At 33.5% G+C, this 18,908-nt stretch overlaps 1 protein-coding gene across 1 annotated transcript; it reads left to right on the top strand.

The window, feature by feature from the left end:
- The first annotated feature begins 3,286 nt into the window (after positions 1–3,286).
- On the top strand, positions 3,287–5,231 carry LOC108336897 (protein FAR-RED IMPAIRED RESPONSE 1-like). Its single transcript, XM_017573342.2, has 4 exons — positions 3,287–3,606; positions 3,725–4,028; positions 4,680–4,874; positions 5,079–5,231. The coding sequence occupies exons 1-4, from the start codon at positions 3,287–3,289 to the stop codon at positions 5,229–5,231; spliced, it is 972 nt and encodes a 323-aa protein (XP_017428831.2).
- The last annotated feature ends 13,677 nt before the right edge of the window (positions 5,232–18,908 follow it).

Below are 18,908 nucleotides of genomic sequence, written 5' to 3'. Positions count from 1 at the left end.
AAGGGAGTAAAATAATGATGATGGTGTAGCGAGCACCTTTTCATTCATTTTTTAGTAATCTTTTTCTTCTTTTTTTTTTCGTTTTCTCTTTTTTTTTTCTTTCCTCCTTTCTTTCTTTTTTAGTTTTCTCTTTTTCTTTTCTTTTTTTTTTCTTTTTTTCTTTTTTTTTTCTTTTTTTTTATCTTTTTTTTTTTACTTTTTTATTTTTTCATTCATTTTCTTTTCTTTAAACTAAATAAAATATACTAAAATAAAAATAAAAAGGGACCTATTATTTAGTCGATCCGGACGAAATTGAGTGTTGATTGATTGTAACGAATATCGTACCATAGTGTTAAACGAACATTTGTGTCCATTTCCATGCATTGGAGTTAAAATCTCGTTCATGTGTTGCCTGAGCAACATCACGAGTAAATTTTTGAGTGGTTTTTTATTCTTCTGTTGTTGTCTTATTCAGGAAAGCCGCTTGAACATTCTCTGCCAGACCAGATATGAGTGTTAATGAAGCATCGCATTTTTTCAAAAGTCCTTCAAGCACGTCATCATCCATAGCAAGTTCTTCCCATGCATCCATAATTATCCTTTAATAATATACAAGAATAGCACGTCATCATCCACAGCAAGTTCTTCCCATGCATCCATAATTATCCTTTAATAATATGCAAGAATGTGAATTTCAGGTTTACGTGACTACAACAATGTATGGGAAGATAACAATAGTTGATAAGAATTGAAATTTTTTTAACTGACTTACAAAATAAAGTGAGCAACTTGATTACACTCCAATGGGTATGTGTGACATATATAAAGACGTCTGGACCAAGTAATTGTATTTTAATTTTTAAGTTTACTAATATAATATAATATTATTACTTTTCCTATTTCATGTTCCAATTAATGAGCAAAGCTTTGTTGATTAACGTACCAGTAACTTTTTGGCACAATCCCATGAAAGAGAAAATATTTTGTCTTGGTTGAATCAACTTGCATTAAATAAGGGGAATGAAAAGTGACTTGTAGAGGTACTTTTTTGTCAGCTAATTTGTTGCATGCTTCCTTAACCAAATGAATGCATTGTTTCTCAACGTAGCTAGTTTTCCTTGCAAGTGAGCCTTGTTTCATCCAAAATACTTCATCCTTTTCCCTTTAACGTGAACTTTGTGCCTTCTACCATCCCTCTTCATTAGCAAACATTCCACTAGGAATGAAACCAACCCCATCAGTGTCAATACACTATGATTGCTAATCGACAATAGCTATAGCTAAAAAAACAAGAATCACAATGGAAAGAATAGACATATACAATTGAGGCATAATTTGGTGAAGCAGCTGCTAAAGAGTGGAACTATTTCCATTGATTATGTGAAGTCAGAACGAAATCTTCTGACAAAACCCTTGGGAAGAAATATGATCTTAGAAACATCGAGGGGAATGGGAGTTCAGCCACTAGCAAACAAACAAGTGATGGTAACCCAACCTTTGTGATTGGAGATCCCATGAATAAGGTTCATATGGGTAAAAACAAGTCACTTGTTAGTTTTGATAACACTAATTTGATTTTAAATCAAATATGTCCATTCCTATGGTGTGTCTGAAAGTTCTAGAGACTGCATTATAAAGAGGTTAAACTTTGTAATTAAACAAAGTTTTTAATGATCTTCATATCCCTTATGGGTTGTGTATGATTTGCAGCATACACTTGATGAAATCACTTGTATGAGTGTCAAGTAGGGCCGCTTCCATGAGATCTTGACATGATCTCTAGAGCACTCATGAATACCGGGCACGCGCATGGCCTAGTAAGCGCATCACAGCGATAACAACAAGGATTATGGGGGTGTACTGTGATTGATAAACCTCTAACACACTCAAGTGTCTTTGGTTCATATAACTTATTATACCAACTACACTGTGTGTTAAGTTTTATGATCTAAGACTGGTTCATATAGCTTGTTATACCAGTTCTGATGCATTACATCTTGTGAAACCCAGAATAAATTCTTTTCTCTTTTGTTTTATATATTTTGCAATATGTGGGGGATTGTTATAAGTTTTGAATATAACATTGAAAAATATTTAATTTGAACGTTGTTATTGTCCCGCAAGTCTCATAAGTGTTGTTGCCAAAGTTTTAATTTATTAAAAAATCATTTTTCTAGCAGATATTTTGGCAAATATTTTGGATCTTTTGGATCATGGGCCTTGTTCACCAGCTCTATAAATAGAACACTTCCTTCACTCCAAAACACATTATCAGAAATCATTGTTCTCTCATTCTCTCCTCTCTTAGTTTCATTCTTTCTCTTTTCTTCTTTCCCTAAAAATATTCTGGGTTTATTTTATTCTCTTTATAGAGATCCTTGCTAGTTCTTATATGCTCAGAAATTTCTTAGAAGTTCCTGTTGTATCTTGGGGGGCTTGCGCAATACACCACAAATAAGTCTTTAAGGACAGTGATCTACACGCCTCAGGAAATCCTTTGTTCGTGATCTTTATTCTTTTATTGGCAGTTTTTACAACACATTTAAAGGCGCACTAAATCCTTCAGAGGAGGATGGTCAGGACCACTTGACCTTCATTTAAGGGCGCACTAAATCCTCCTATGTAGGTACCTCTACTTCTTTATTTCCATTACTCATTTATATGAATGTATTTTATTCTGTTAATTTATTTTACATTTTTTTATATGTTGATACCCATTTTCGTATGAAGTATTAGTTGATGGTGAAAGTTTTTCATTATTGATTTCTAATAATGTATTTTAAAATAAAATATTTATAGTGGGTTTTGCTATATTTTAGTGCATGATTCATCACTATTTTTATTTTCATTCCAATATGATCAGGCTATAGGTGGTTATGATGGCTAATAGCACAAGTAATGTGACTGAAGTGGCTGAGTGTAATGCCAATATTAATGACCATAATGACAACATTTTGGACTTGGAGCTAACGTTTCATATCTGTTGTCAGTCAATGGAAGAAGGCAACAAATTTTACACAGACTATGCCATTAGATGTGGATTTGTTGTGCGTACAAGAACTTCTAAAAAAGATGACAACAACAATGTCTATTACTTGAAACTGGTTTGCTCAAGGGAAGGGAAGTATGTGTCTTCCATCAGACCCGAGGTCAAAACACTTCCTAGTTAAACAAAACAATGTCTAGTTGGGATAACCATTGCAAGGAAGGATGACAAATGGTTTATAAGGACAGTTGTGCTAGAGCACAACCATGATCTTTGCCCGAACACCTCCAACAAATTCCTGGAAATAGAAAATTAACCATGCAAGCTAAACACACATTGGAGGTCAACGATGATGCGGGAGTTCGGATTAATAAGAGTTTCCTTAGCATCGTCGGGCAAGCAGGTGGATTTGAAAATATGGACTTCGTGGAGCGAGATGCGCGAAACTACATTGGGCAACATAGAAGATCGTTATGTAAGGATGGTGATGGTCAAGCCCTCCTACACTTCTCATCAATGAAAGATTTAAATAATGAGTTCTTCTATGACATTCAATTGAACGAAGGAAATATAATTTGTAGTGTCTTTTGGGCAGATGCGAGAAGTCGAGCCGCTTGCGAAGACTTTGGCGATGTCGTGTTTATTTGCACCTTTTGTCGGAGTTAACCATCATGGACATTCCATTTTACTTGGTTGTGGATTGCTCTCGTTAGAGGACACTGCTTCATTTGTATGGTTGTTCTAGTGTTTGCTTAGATGCATGGGTAACAAGGCCCCTCATGGTATTATAACCGACCAATGTAGGGCAATGACAAATGCCATTGAAGAAGTCTTTATTTATACAAAGCACATGTGGTGTTTATGGCACATCATGAAGAAGTTGCCCGAAAAATTTCAGGGGTATAAAAATTATGTGGCTATCAAAAGCGATCTAAAAGAGCTTGTGTATGAGTGTGGTTGTTCAACGGACTTTGAGAATGGCTGGGAACAACTACTGACGAAACATGGCTTAGAAGACAATGAATGGCTATGTAATTTGCATGAGGAGAGACAAAAATGGGTACTGTGTTACTTGAAGAATCATTTTTGGGCGGGTATGTCGACTACTCAAAGAAGTGAGGGAATGAACTTTTTTATGGATTTATCAATTCTAGTACCACACTTCAACAATTTATGGTTCAATACGACAATGCCCTTAAAGTAAAGGCCCAAAAAGAAATACAAGTTGACTTCTCCTCCCTCAATACCACGGTTGCTTGTGGCTTTCAATCACCGATGGAGAGACAGTTTCAAGTATAGTACACATGCAAAGTTTGAGGAAGTCCAAAGAGATTTTCGGTCAAGGATGAATTGTTTCATCAAAGACATCATAAAAGACAATGTATTCAACACTTACACAATAAAAGAGGAGCGCATGTGGGAGGGTAAATGTGCGGACAAATTTTATCATGTGCAATTTGATCTACTTACAAAGAATACCACTTGTTCTTGCCTATTATTTGAGTTTAGAGACATCATATGTCGTCATTCCCTATTGGTATTCGGTCAGGAAGATGTGTACAGTGTGCCCTCCAAATACGTTCTAAGGCGGTAGAACAAAAATATCCGTAGAAGGCACACACTCATTAGAGCGGCATATAGTACTTCCAATCATGAACCGACGATGCAAAGATACCAATTTTTGTGTAAACGATTCTATGAAATAGTTAAGGTAGCTTGTGAATCGGAAGCTGCTTTTAATGACTTGGAAAAAGAACTTCATTTCCTTGCTAAAAACTTTGGGTCCAATTCATCCATGACAAATAACATCATCAGTGAGGGAGGTGAACTACGGTATGACAATCCGGTCAACGCTATTGTACCCGACACTTCAGGTTGTAATGGTGATGTAGTTGTCCATAACCCTGTAGCTGTCAAATGAAAAGGTCAACCGCGCATCAACGGGTTAAAGTCAGTTGTTGAGATGAAAACTAAAAAAAGGAGAACTGCTTCATCCAAAAATACTTCAACACCATTCATAGAAGAAGTTGTGAGTATATAAATTGGTTTTGTATTTCATTTAGTACCTACTTTGGGTAAATGTATTCTAATTGTAATTTTTTTGATTCAGGAGACAAGAACAATTCATGTGAGACAAAGTCAGGAGGTCATTGAATTTGGATCCCAACCTTACCAAGTATCACAACTATCCGAAGTGCTTTCTTCTAGGTTTATGTCTTTGTTGTCTGCTGTACATAACAATCTAGATAACAACCTTCTTTGATGTTTATAACTTCCAATTTCTATGTATATTATATGCACGTTAGTATGAAATTGTTGTGTAAATGTTCTCTAAATCAATACATGAAATGTAAGGTTATCCATTGATTGATGTACATTATCAAAAAGCCTTCTCAAGTATTGTTACTGAACATGTACTGCATTACATTAATAACACAGACTGTTGTTTGAAAATGAATGATTGGCTTAAAAAACCATCTTGTAAACGATTACGAGTAAGCTGTAATCGATTACACCTGATGGTGCGTCCATATAAAAACCCCTACTCACCGCCTAGTATTGAAACCCTAACTTTGTTTGCCAAAAGTCATCGTGTGACGGTTATTTTTGTCCCCCACTTCCCCCACTTTTGGTCCCCCTCTTAACTGCCCACTATTGAAGTACCCTTCCAACGTTATTCTCCCTCATAAAACCCTAAGAAATCTGTAATGGCTGATCGCGCAAACAAGAAACAAAGGGCATCTTCTTCTACTGCTGGACGTCGCCGCCGACACAGTCCAACACCATCCCCACCACCAACAAGCAATGACCTTTTCTCGTCGGATCAGCAATATGAGAAGTTTGCTAACCATTTTTTCAATCGTGAAATCTTGGAAAGCATGATAAGAATCAAGCGTGATGAGCATGATAAGCATCAAGCCTTTTACTTCAACTCTCTTAGACTCTTTAGACACAATAGCGTTTAGCCATGCATCTGGGTGTTTTAGCCTAGATGTTTTTCTGTTACCTAAAATCCTAACTGCTTTCTTAAGCTTTTTTATGTTGTGGATTCTAGTTCTAAGTTTTTGTGTAGATTTTCTATGATTGGCCATTCTAGTTCTAGGTCTTGTATTTTCACCCTAAGTTGTTTTCAGATTATTATCTCGTTTTAATGTTATTTCATTAAACTTCAAAACAAGAGAGCATTTAGGCACATAGACGATTTTGTCTTAACACAAAGCCTACCCAAACTTACAGCACCCAACATAGTTTGACCAAGCTGACAACCTAGCATAAAGCCTGTTTACGTCGACAACACTAAGTTTGCCAATTTTGCAGCATAAAGCAAAGATTGTCCTTTGGCACTCGAACATCCTGGCCAAACGGTTAATCCACCTATAACTCTACAAGTTGGCCATAACTCGACCAAGAGATGGTCACGATCACTCCTCATTCGTTAATCAAACTCTAGAGACTAGAGGGACTTATGTACCTACCTGATCCAATGTATGTACTAAAGAGCACGACTTAACAAGGCTCATCAAGCCTTTTCATCTTGGAACAACCTATAATAGATCTATTGAAAGTATATTCACAAATTAATGACAATCATAATTAATTTCACCAGTTTGATATTATAGTTATTATTTATGGTAAAGTATCACTTTATTATTATTATCTACTTAAGGTAAGTATCATTTTCAAGATATTATTCAATATCACAACATAAGTTCATGGTCCATGTTAATCCTATATAAAGTTGTCAAATGAGCCCCTTTAATAAGATTTGGCCCTAGCCCATGTGGGTTGGGGCCAAAAAAGCCCACAGGGCCAAAAAAACTCTTTATTAAAAAAGCCCATATGGCTAAAAACCCCTAAAGCCCTATAGGTCAGGGCCAGCCCATGGGCTTTCCTCTTTACAAAATTTAACGTCCAGAAACATAATATCATCATACAAGTAATCACAAATCATGTGTATTTTTTATCCAGCTTTCATTTTATCTTTGTTAGTAATAACTTATAACCATAATTGATTCATGTGTAATTATATTTTTTTACCAATAAAATTAATTTTCTACTTCATAATTGTTTCTATATTAATTAGTTTAATAATAATGCTTTTATACAATTATTCTTTAATTTCCAAATTTTGTTTAGATAATTTTTTCATCTTAATTTTGGTTTGTAAATTTGACGGTTCAGAGATATCCACATAAAATAGGTTTAAAAGTTAAAAAATTTAATTTAATTTGTAAAATTTTGATGGACTAACGAATTTAATTATAGATGGTAATCTCACTACAAAAATATAGAATTTTAGTAGGGGTTATTTTTAACGTTACTTGGGGTTTTAACCCCCAGAAAATACAATTCTCGGGGTTGTAAGAACCTCTGGGAAAAGCTGCGTCGGTAAATAATTACCAGCGGTTTTTTCCAAAACCGCCGGGAATGGGAGGGGTTTTCTGAAAACCGCTGGGAATGGCAGGGGTTTTCTGAAAACCGCCGGAAATAGCAGGAGTTTTACGAAAACCGCCGAGAATGACAAGAGTTTTGTAGTTACAAGGATTCCAAAACCACCGGAAATGCATGTCATATTGGTTAATTCTTTTTATATTATTTAGTTTATTATGATAAAAAAAGCTATAATAAACAAAAACACATAATAAAATAATTTGAAACGTAAATATTAGATAAAATAAACTATAAAATGTTTTGATACAAGTAATTGTTCAATATAAATAATAACATTTTTCAAATGAAACATGTTCACTAAATGCAAAATGTTCATCTGGAAGCTTATGCACTTCTACCATGTTCTTTAGTATCACTGTGAACATATAGAAGTTTCTCATTTGTCAACTTCTCCAAAGACAAAGCTAGTTCCATGGCTGAATCAAGTCAAGATAACAAAAATGGAAAAGCAAGTTAGAATATTGGTCTGATCATAAGACCATTATAAATAAAAACGTGTAACATTATTTTGTGAAGATGCAAACAAAAAACATGATCAAGAAACTTAAAACAAAAGTTTCAGTAACAAAAACAGAAAACTCACCATATAAGGCATCCCCTTTTTTTCGATGCTCAAATTCTAAGGGAGGACTTGAAATGGGATGCAGCACCATTCATCCACCATGAATGTTCTAAGCAAATAAGAGCTATGTTTGTCATCATTAAGTCTAAGCTATAAAGTCTAGCTTTGTATTTTGTGCTTGCACTACAGATATTGATGGAAGCTTATCCATGCTTGAATGACCTGGCCTTGCAGATGCAGCGGATGAAAAATAGTATTGGTGCAGTGGATGAAATACATCAGAGTGGATGCAGTAGCAATTGGGTGAGATTTTGGTGTATTTGAGTGGAATAAGTATGTGTGGGAACCTCACAGCTCAGAAGGCCTTCCTACAATGGAAGGAAGCTAGAGGAAAGGGAAGAGAAAGTAGAGAGAATTAAATGTCTCAAGAGCAATAGGGCTGGCAGTGAATTTCAGCAGCAATTTACTAAGCTCAAAAGTAACCCAATACAAAGAAAAGGCCCTCTTATTTATAGGTGAAGAGGAGCCTAAATTCTGTTTGTAATTCCCTCATAAAATTCAAATTATTCAGATTTTGATCAAGCAAAATCCATGCCTCATTCCAGCTCATCCAGCAAGGTGTGTGCTTCCTTCCAAATCAGCCAACATTCACGTGGAAAATGCTGGTGCATGCCGTAAGCACCTCCTTTGCTTTTTGGCTCCTTTGCTTGGTTCTTTCTTGGATGGCTCAATCATATTCTCCAAGATTTATTAATTCCTACAAAACAAAATATAAGTGCTTTAGTTAAGAGAAGAAGGATTTTTATAAGTAACCTTCCATAGAAGTAAAATGTTAGATGATCCTTCTTCTTCTTGAATCTTCCTAGCCATTGCTCTAGTAAGAGGTCCAATGTGATTTCTTGATGGTTTTCCATCAGATATTATTCAAATGATATAAAGATTGATGATGATGATGATATTATAGAAATATGACACTGTTCTTCACAAAGCAGCACACTATTAAAAACCCTTTTTGAGAAATAGAATAAATAACATTATAGAAATATGACACTGGTTTAAAGTTGATTACTTGGCAAGTCCCTCGAGAGCTATGTTATCTCTGTCGAAGTAGGAAAACAAGGAATGATACACATACAAAACATTGTATTCCACACTGTATCCAGAGTTGAGAGACATAAAAAACTATTAGAAAAAAAAAATTAATTAAAAGAACAAGTAAACAATTAACAATAAGTAAATAGATGAAAGGAGAGTATGATATAAAGCCTAAAACTTAAAAGTAAATGAGACTTGCACGTAATAAGTGTAGCAAACTAAACTAATGCAAGTGAGTAAAAATAAAAGGCAATAACAAATTTCTGAACTTGATAGAGCTGTATAACAGATTCAGCATGTCTTCCTTTGCTTTTTCAACTTGACAAAGGACAACTACCTATAAAACAAGTAACCAGAAAATGCATGAAACGTTAAATGGAAGAGCTGGAAAAAATTATCAAAATAACATTGCCTCATGGTAGATCACCGTCAGATGAGATCTTAATGTGTCCACCCTTTTCTTGTATAACACTATTTATCTTCTTAATCCATTCAACCTTATCAGATGCACTTTCAGCCTTCAAAACAACAACACTATGTGCTGCAACATAAAAACATAGTAATTAAAATGGTTTCAAAAAATTGTAAGAAATAAAAGTGTGCATGTTCCATTGACGACTATATTAACAGAGGATTTTACCTTTCAGAACAGATTTATAAGGAACTCTATTGGTAATTTTAAATACAATATTGACTTTACCAGAATCTGGTCTATTGGACTTCTTGTCCTTTGAGCTTTTGGATGGGGGATCATCTTCATTCTCAACCTCTTCAATGTTACATTCCTGATTCAATTTAAATAGCATGATGCAATTTAAATAACATGCTTATCAATATGACCACATTTTGAAAAACCTAAAACTAAAATGTTGTTAGCATCAGAAAACATCAAATATTCACACATTGTATTTAATTAATAGTGCATCTACTAATTGTTTAAAGATTTTATACATGTACTACTGATTGGATAAGATGAGGAATTCACATTGAAAAAGAATGTATGTCATACATACCCTCATTTTTATGGAACCACTTGGCTTGAACTCCCAATTTATGATATAATCATAGTTGCCCACAATTGAGACAGTTCTCACCATCAGGCTCGCATCAAGCCTAGCCTCCCTTATCTGCAAAGATCCAATTTATGAATACCTTGTTAGCCTTATACAGAAGAGAGGTTACATTTTTAATATTATATTATTTAATATTATATCTTTCCCATTTATTTTATTTCTTTTAGTTAATATTATAAAGCAGTTAATATTCTGGAAGTGGTCCATTTTAAAATCGTTTTCAAACGTGTGGGTGTGCCATTATTCCCACAATAATCTCTTTTAACGTTAAATACTCTGTGATGGTTTTTGGAGTAATATAGACTACAGAAAAATTTCATATTAGGTCACTGAGCCTACTCTTTCCTTCATATACATCACCATCGTGTTTTAAGAGCAAGGGTTCAGAAACCAGAAATTAGGCAAGCGTACAACAATGGCTGGAGGTTGGTCTTTCTGCTTCCGCTTTTATTCTTGTAAATCTGAATATGATTAAATGTGCTTGTTTGATATATTTAGATTTATTGAATCTTCAGTATGAATCTGTTACATATTTTTTACATTTGGTATCAGAGCTACGTTTATCCTCTGCCTTATCTGGTTCACTCCTTTGTGCATATTGTGTTTTTAATTTTATCAATTGTTTTGAAACTGGGTAGAAAGAAGAAAGCTTTCTGTGAAATTTTCTGTGAAATATTTTGATGCTGGAGGTTGAAGATGATTGAAACGGCGTTTGGTTTTGCGTTTCAATTTTTATTTTATTTTATTTTCTTCTTTACCTGTTACATACATATGTGCACTGCAGGTACGCTGTTTTCTGGTTTCAATTCAGATTGATCTTTTCCTTTTCACATATATATATAAATATATATAGTACGAAAGTTGCATTGCCGTTTTTCGGTGCTTTTCTGGTATAGCACGTTTGCATATATATTATATATGTTAGTTACTTTTGTGATAGGCTCCAGTTTTACACACGCTATTAAGTTTATTCGGTGCGTGTTAGTATAATATTTAAATTTTTTTTTTTAATATTATATATTTATAATATGATGCTTATATTTTATTTAGATTAAATATAAGATTTAAAGATAATTTAATGTTTAGTGATAAATATAATTTTTAATAATTAGAGAGTAGCCACAACATCTTTAATTAATTAAATTATATTATAAAGATCACTTTATTGAAACATTAATTGTAATTAATTATATATAGTGTGATGAAATATACCCACAGGATTTTTGTTACATTTATATAATTAATTAGGATAAAATATTAATTATAATTCTTAATTTTCCTACAGGAATTAGGAATGTAATATAATTTAATAGTTTTATCATAAGGTTAAATGAGTCTAATTGAGTAAGACTTTAGCCCACAGACAAGTTTTATGTTAATAGATTCATTGGTAAAGACATGTTTTGCATTGGTAAAACATGACATTTATTTTTGTCTCAAATTATGACAATGAACATGATTTTGAATTTGCAGTTTCTCAATCTGTGAATATTTCTGATATCAAGTGTGGTATTCCCGGATTGAGAGGAGATAATTATAAGATTTGGAAGGAGAGAATTCTTCTTCATTTAGGCTGGATGGACATAGATTATGCTATTAGAAAACCTGAACCACCGGGTATTACTGAGACTAGCAATTCAGATGCCATTGAACTTTATGAAAAATGGGAGAGGTCAAATCGTCTCTCCGTAACGTTCATAAAAACCAATATTTCCGCTGGAATTCGGGGTTCGGTTGATCAGTATGAGAATGTCAAGGATTTACTGAAGGCTACTGATGAGCAGTTTACGACATCTGATAAATCTCTTGCCAGCACTCTTATAATGCAGTTTTCATCCTTAAAGCTCACTGGAATTAGAGGAGTGCGTGATCATATCATGCGCATAAGGGACATTGTGGCTCAACTGAAAGCTTTGGAAGTTACCATGTCTGATTCTTTCCTAGTGCACTATATTTTGTGCACTTTGCCTCACCATTATGCTCCCTTTAAAATCTCTTACAACACACATAAGGACAAATGGTCTATTAATGAATTATTGACTATGTGTGTTCAAGAAGAAGAAAGGATATTGATTGAAGAAGGGGAGAAGGTGAACTTGACTACTTCATTTAAGAATAAGAAGAACCAAGTTAATAAGAAGGGAAAGATTCCTGCTCAGCCAGTTATTAAGAAGGAGTCCAGATGTTTCTTTTGTAAAAAGAAGGGACACATGAAGAAGGAATGTCAAAAGTTTAAGGATTGGCTTGAAAAGAAAGGTAACTTGTTTGCTTTTGTCTGTTATGAATCTAATTTGACTAGTTTTAATCATAACACATGGTGGATTGATTCTGGTTCTACAATCCATGTTTCTAATACCTTGCAGGGTATGGAAAACCTAAGGAAACCGATGGGAAGTGAACAATGCATCTATTCAGGAAGCAAGATGAGTTCACATGTTGAAGCCATTGGGACGTGCAATTTAGTTTTAAGCAGTGGTTTTGTTTTATGTTTAGAAAAGACCTTTTATGTTCCCAGTTTTAGCAAGAACTTGATTTCTATTTCACAACTTGCACCTTTGGGTTTTTCATTTAATTTTACGGATTCTGGTTTTACTCTATTGAATAAATCCAAGGTTATTGGCTTTGGGGAATTATGCGATGGTCTTTACTTTATTAAATTGCAAAACAACGTTGCCTATAGTTCTATGCATGTTTCCGCTGGGTTAAAAAGATGTGTTATGAATGAGGATTCTTCTGTTTTATGGCACCGAAGATTGGGACATATCTCCATTGAGAGAATTAAACGATTAGTAAGTGAAGGAGTACTTAGTACTTTGGATTTTACTGATTTTGAGACTTGCGTGGATTGCATTAAGGGTAAGCAAACTAACAAGTCCAAAAGAGGTGCTAAGAGGAGTTCAAGTTTACTAGAAATTATTCATACAGATATTTGTTGTCCGGATATGGATGCAAGTAGTCCAAAATACTTTATCACCTTTATAGATGATTACTCACGATACATGTATCTGTACTTACTTCGTTCTAAGGATGAAGCCTTAGATGCCTTTAAAGTTTTTAAGGTTGAAGTAGAGTTACAATGTGGAAAGAAAATTAAGATTGTGAGATCAGACAGAGGTGGAGAGTACTACGGTAGATACACGGAGAATGGACAAGCACTTGGTCCGTTTGCTAGATTTCTTCAAGAACATGGGATTGTTGCCCAATATACCATGCCTGGCTCTCCAGATCAGAATGGTGTAGCAGAAAGAAGAAATCGAACCTTGATGGATATGGTGAGAAGTATGAGAAGTAATTCAAAACTTCCTCAGTTCTTGTGGACTGAAGCACTTAAGACGGCTGTGTATATAGTAAATTGGGTCCCAACTAAGGCTGTTTTAAAAACACCTTTTGAGTTATTCAAAGGTTGGAAACCTAGTTTGCGACATGTACGCGTTTGGGGATGTCCGTCTGAAGTAAGAATTTATAATCCACAAGAGAAGAAACTAGACTCAAGGACTATTAGTGGGTATTTCATTGGATATGCTGAAAAGTCCAAAGGGTATAGATTCTATTGTCCAAATCATAACACTAGGATTGTGGAATCAAGAAATGCAAAGTTTCTTGAAAATGACTTGATTAGTGGGAGTGATTTAAATCAAGACGTTGATCTTGAAAAAGATCACTATGAAGCTCAAACCTCTCAATCAAATGAAAGATTGGTAGTCATTCACGCTCCTTCAGTTCAAAAGCGTATTGAACAACCAATAATTGATGTTCCACAAATTGCTGAAAATGATAATATAGATCAAGTTGTTAACGAGGAGCAAAAAGTAAGTGTTGAACAACAAGTTTCTCATCAAGATGTTGAGACACCATTAAGAAGATCTACTAGAATCAGAAGACCAGCAGTTTCTAGTGATTATGAAGTGTATTTACAAGAATCGGATTACAACATTGGAGCTGAAAATGATCCTGAAACGTTTTCACAAGCCATGAGTTCTAAAGAATCAAACCTATGGTATGATGCCATGAAAGACGAGATGGATTCTATGGCATCCAACAAAGTCTGGGATCTCGTTCAGTTGCCTGATGGTGTAAAATCCATTGGATGTAGATGGGTCTTTAAAACCAAGAAAGACTCAAAAGGTAACATTGAGAGACATAAAGCAAGACTTGTTGCCAAAGGATTCACTCAAAGAGAAGGAATTGACTACACAGAGACTTTTTCTCCTGTATCTAAGAAAGATTCCTTCCGAGTAATTATGGCATTGGTAGCTCATTTTGATTTTGAGTTACATCAAATGGATGTGAAAACAGCATTCCTTAATGGTGATCTAGAGGAAGAGGTTTACATGAAACAACCTGAAGGATTCTTTTCTAAAGACAGTGAGCACTTGGTATGTAAGCTTAATAAATCCATCTATGGATTAAAACAAGCCTCCCGCCAATGGTATCTAAAATTTCATGATGTTATCACTTCATTCGGTTTTGAAGAAAACATCATGGATCAATGTATATACCAAAAGGTCAGTGGGAGTAAGATTTGTTTCCTTGTTTTATATGTGGATGACATTTTGCTTGCAACCAACGACAAGGGTATGCTATATGAAGTGAAACAATTTCTCTCAAATAACTTTGACATGAAGGATATGGGAGAGGCATCTTATGTCATTGGCATTAAGATCCATAGGGAAAGATCTCGGGGCATTTTGGGTTTGTCTCAAGAGACCTATATCAACAAAGTTTTAGAGAGGTTTAATATGAAGAATTGTTCACCAAGTGTAGCTCCCATTGTAAAGGGTGACAAACTTGAATTAAGTCAATGTCCGAAAAATGATCTTGAGCGGGAACAGATGAAAAATATTCCATATGCTTCAGCTGTCGGAAGTCTTATGTATGCTCAAGTTTGTACTAGACTTGACATTGCATTTGCAGTTGGAGTTTTAGGAAGATATCAGAGTAATCCAGGTGTTGACCACTGGAAAGCTGCAAAGAAAGTAATGAGATATCTTCAAGGAACAAAAGATTTCATGCTCATGTATAGACGAACTGCTAATTTAGAAGTGATTGGCTACTCCGATTCAGACTATGCTGGCTGCGTTGATTCACGAAAATCAACGTTTGGTTACATTTTTATGTTAGCTGATGGAGCAGTATCTTGGAGTAGCAAAAGGCAGACCTTGACTGCTACTTCTACTATGGAAGCTGAATTCGTTTCTTGTTTTGAGGCTTCTTCACATGGTGTATGGTTGAAGAGTTTTATATCTGGGCTTAGAGTTGTGGACTCAATTGCTAGGCCACTAAAGTTGTACTGTGATAACTCTGCTGCTGTTTTCATGGCTAAGAATAATAAAAGTGGAAGTCGAAGTAAGCACATCGACATTAAATATCTGGCCATAAGAGAACGTGTTAAAGAAAAGAAAGTGGTTATTGAGCACGTTAGCACTGAGTTGATGATTGTTGATCCTTTAACTAAAGGCATGCCACCAAAGAATTTTAAGGATCATGTAACGCGAATGGGACTTGTTTCCATGATGTGACAATCATTGTAAGTACTTTCATTTGGATAAAACTCTTATTCAGTTTAATGTTTTCTCAATTATTTGTGCACATAATTAATTACTTTGAGAAAACTCATTTAATTGTGACCTAGAATAGACATATGGTTTATTCATTAAAGTTAAGAGATTGCGATGTGAGACTAAATACATCGTAATACATGGGAGATAATACTCATTATTAGAGGAACTATCACCATGATTCATATATTTGGTCTCTTATTACGTTTGATGGTTGAATAAAATGGACCAAGTGGGAGAATGTTAGCCTTATACAGAAGAGAGGTTACATTTTTAATATTATATTATTTAATATTATATCTTTCCCATTTATTTTATTTCTTTTAGTTAATATTATAAAGCAGTTAATATTCTGGAAGTAGTCCATTTTAAAACCGTTTTCAAACGTGTGGGTGTGCCATTATTCCCACAATAATCTCTTTTAACGTTAAATACTTTGTGATGGTTTTTGGAGTAATATAGACTACAGAAAAATTTCATATTAGGTCACTGTGCCTACTCTTTCCTTCATATACATCACCATCGTGTTTTAAGAGCAAGGGTTCAGAAAAAGGCAAGCGTACAACAATGGCTGGAGGTTGGTCTTTCTGCTTCCGCTTTTATTCTTGTAAATCTGAATATGATTAAATGTGCTTGTTTGATATATTTAGATTTATTGAATCTTCAGTATGAATCTGTTACATATTTTTTACATACCTAATACTTTTAATAGCAAAAGTTTAGAAATTTAAAACACATAAGGGTGTACTACCTCCTCATCATGGAGTTTTGATTCTATGTGGCGCCACATGATATCCCTAGCATACTTCTCAAAGATACAAATTGCATTAGAAATTTTGACTGGTACATCATCTTCTCCTGCAAAATATGCATCCAAAAATGCAGCATTGGTTGGGCAATAAGTCGAAGGCTCAAGTGAGCACGCTTTCTTCTGCAGCGGCGACGTCGTTCTTTGAATCTTCAGCGTCCTCTTCTTCATCAATCCAGCGCAGGACTTCTAGGCCTTCATGTGGTGCCTTCGCTTCTACTGGTCCAGCAGATTTACGAGAATCACGCTACTCCAGCGAGTTCGGCCTTTGGCCGTGGCGGCGAGGGCATGGTCGACGGTTGCACAGACATCGCTGGCAGAGAATGGGGAAGGACATCGCTGATTCGTGTGCATAAGGATTGACAGAAGAAGGTTTAGAGAAAGTTGAGAAGGGAAGAAAAAGTGAAAACCGAGAAATGGAGAAGAAAGAAATGTGAGCTGCGTAGTAGAGAGAAAGAGATGTGAAAGCGCGAACATCGAAAAAATTAAGAATTTCAAGGCGCGAGAGAGAGGGAAAAATCAGAATTTAATAAATATTTAAAATAATTAAATGAAAACTTTATTGCGGTCGTTTATTGAAACTGCCAAAACTAAGAGGGGTTTTCGAAATCGCTGGAAAAAAACCCCTCCTATCATGTATAATTTTTGTAGTGTTTATTTTGTCACTAGTTTAAATCAATATCATTCGATTAAGATTTGTGATCAAAATTACATTATTTTTAATTGGTGTGAACATGTTAAAATTTTGACTTAATAACTTTTTAACTTTTTTAATTTTCCAAATTTAATAAAATTAATATTTATTATTTATAAAGTTATATAATTCTTAAAAAAAAATTATGAAACGTATAATTTAGTCATTTACATCAATTTATATATTTTTATGTCTTTTTAATATATTTTATATTATATTCATTTGTCTTTTTTATTAGTTTCTTATTAAGAGACATTGATGTAATTTATTTATTATTATAGTTATTATAATTTTTATTTATTTTATATGTTAATAATTAAATACAATAATAATTTAATTTTAGTATTATAAATTATAACATTATATTTATTTAAAAATATTGTATCTATTATTTAATTATTTTTTATTACAATCGGCTCAATTATGATAAATAATTCAATAAAAATGATCTTTGTTGGATAAAGATAAGTCTGATTTTAAAATATTAATTTAATCTAAAAGGTTAGAAAAAAAATCTGATTTTATAACCACTAGGATTACCTCTAGATCTTGTATACTAACATATATGATATTTATAACAATTTTACCTAACAAGGACTTTCACTAAAAAGTTAGTTCTTTTATTACGTGAAATTAATTTTAAACTTTATAAAGTTTGTGGTTTAATTTTTTAATGTATATATATATCTATACAAAACATTCAACAAAATAATTTTATATGACAAACTATAAAAAATAAAAAATTTACACCGATATTAAAAATTCATCCAATCAGTAGATTTGAATTTAAATTCTATCCATAATTAATATTTCAAATATTTATATAGATATCAGAATTCGATTATTGAAAAATCGAATTTTCAATTGTGTTACTTTTATAATTTCTTTTCTGAAATTTTTTTCATTTTCTTTTAAATAAAAATAATAATAAAAAATTTCTTTTTTAACTTTCCAAAATAATAAAATTATATATTTAAAATATACTTATAATTAAAAATTATTTTAAATAATTTTTTATAAAATCAATATTTATACATTTATATTTAATTAAAAAGATATTAAATATCATGTAAATTTTGGAAATTATTGAACTTGTAAAGTAAATAAAAGAAATAATTAAAAAAACATTAAAAGTGAATTAATTTAGTTTGGGGGCTAGCCCCATCCTAACCCTACCCCAGCCCACTTTATGTGGGACTTTAGGGATTGGGGCTTTTAAAAAATCTCCTATTAAACGGACTAGAAAATTGGGGCTTGATTTTAGAAGGAGTCAGGATCAACCCATGAATCAGACACTCAAATGACACATCTGATCCTATAAATGCAACTAGTATTTTCTAAAAAATATTCCAATCACTCTAATAATCACACTCAATCTGATACACATTCTCCAATATTCACTTTTTTAGATTTAAACTCTCTTGTCGACAAGTGTCGGAATACCTTTTACAAATTGATCCTTTTCGCATTTCAATCCTTAAAAACACGTTAGAAACTTAAAGCTATTCAGATCACATCATCTCTCAAAAAAATCTCATTAACCCTCTTAAAAACAAAACTCAATAAAATTTAATTTTCAGCAGGAAAATCAAAACAAAAGCACACGTTGCCTTCGATATTTAAGACTTCTGGAAGCCGATTTTCTATCTTCAACAAGTTTCTTTTCCTAAAAAACATTGATCTATTAAGGGATTTTAT

Source organism: Vigna angularis, chromosome 7, assembly GCF_016808095.1.
Source record: "Vigna angularis cultivar LongXiaoDou No.4 chromosome 7, ASM1680809v1, whole genome shotgun sequence".
NCBI classification, from domain to species: domain Eukaryota; kingdom Viridiplantae; phylum Streptophyta; class Magnoliopsida; order Fabales; family Fabaceae; genus Vigna; species Vigna angularis.
This window is presented reverse-complemented; position numbering and strand designations above follow the sequence as displayed.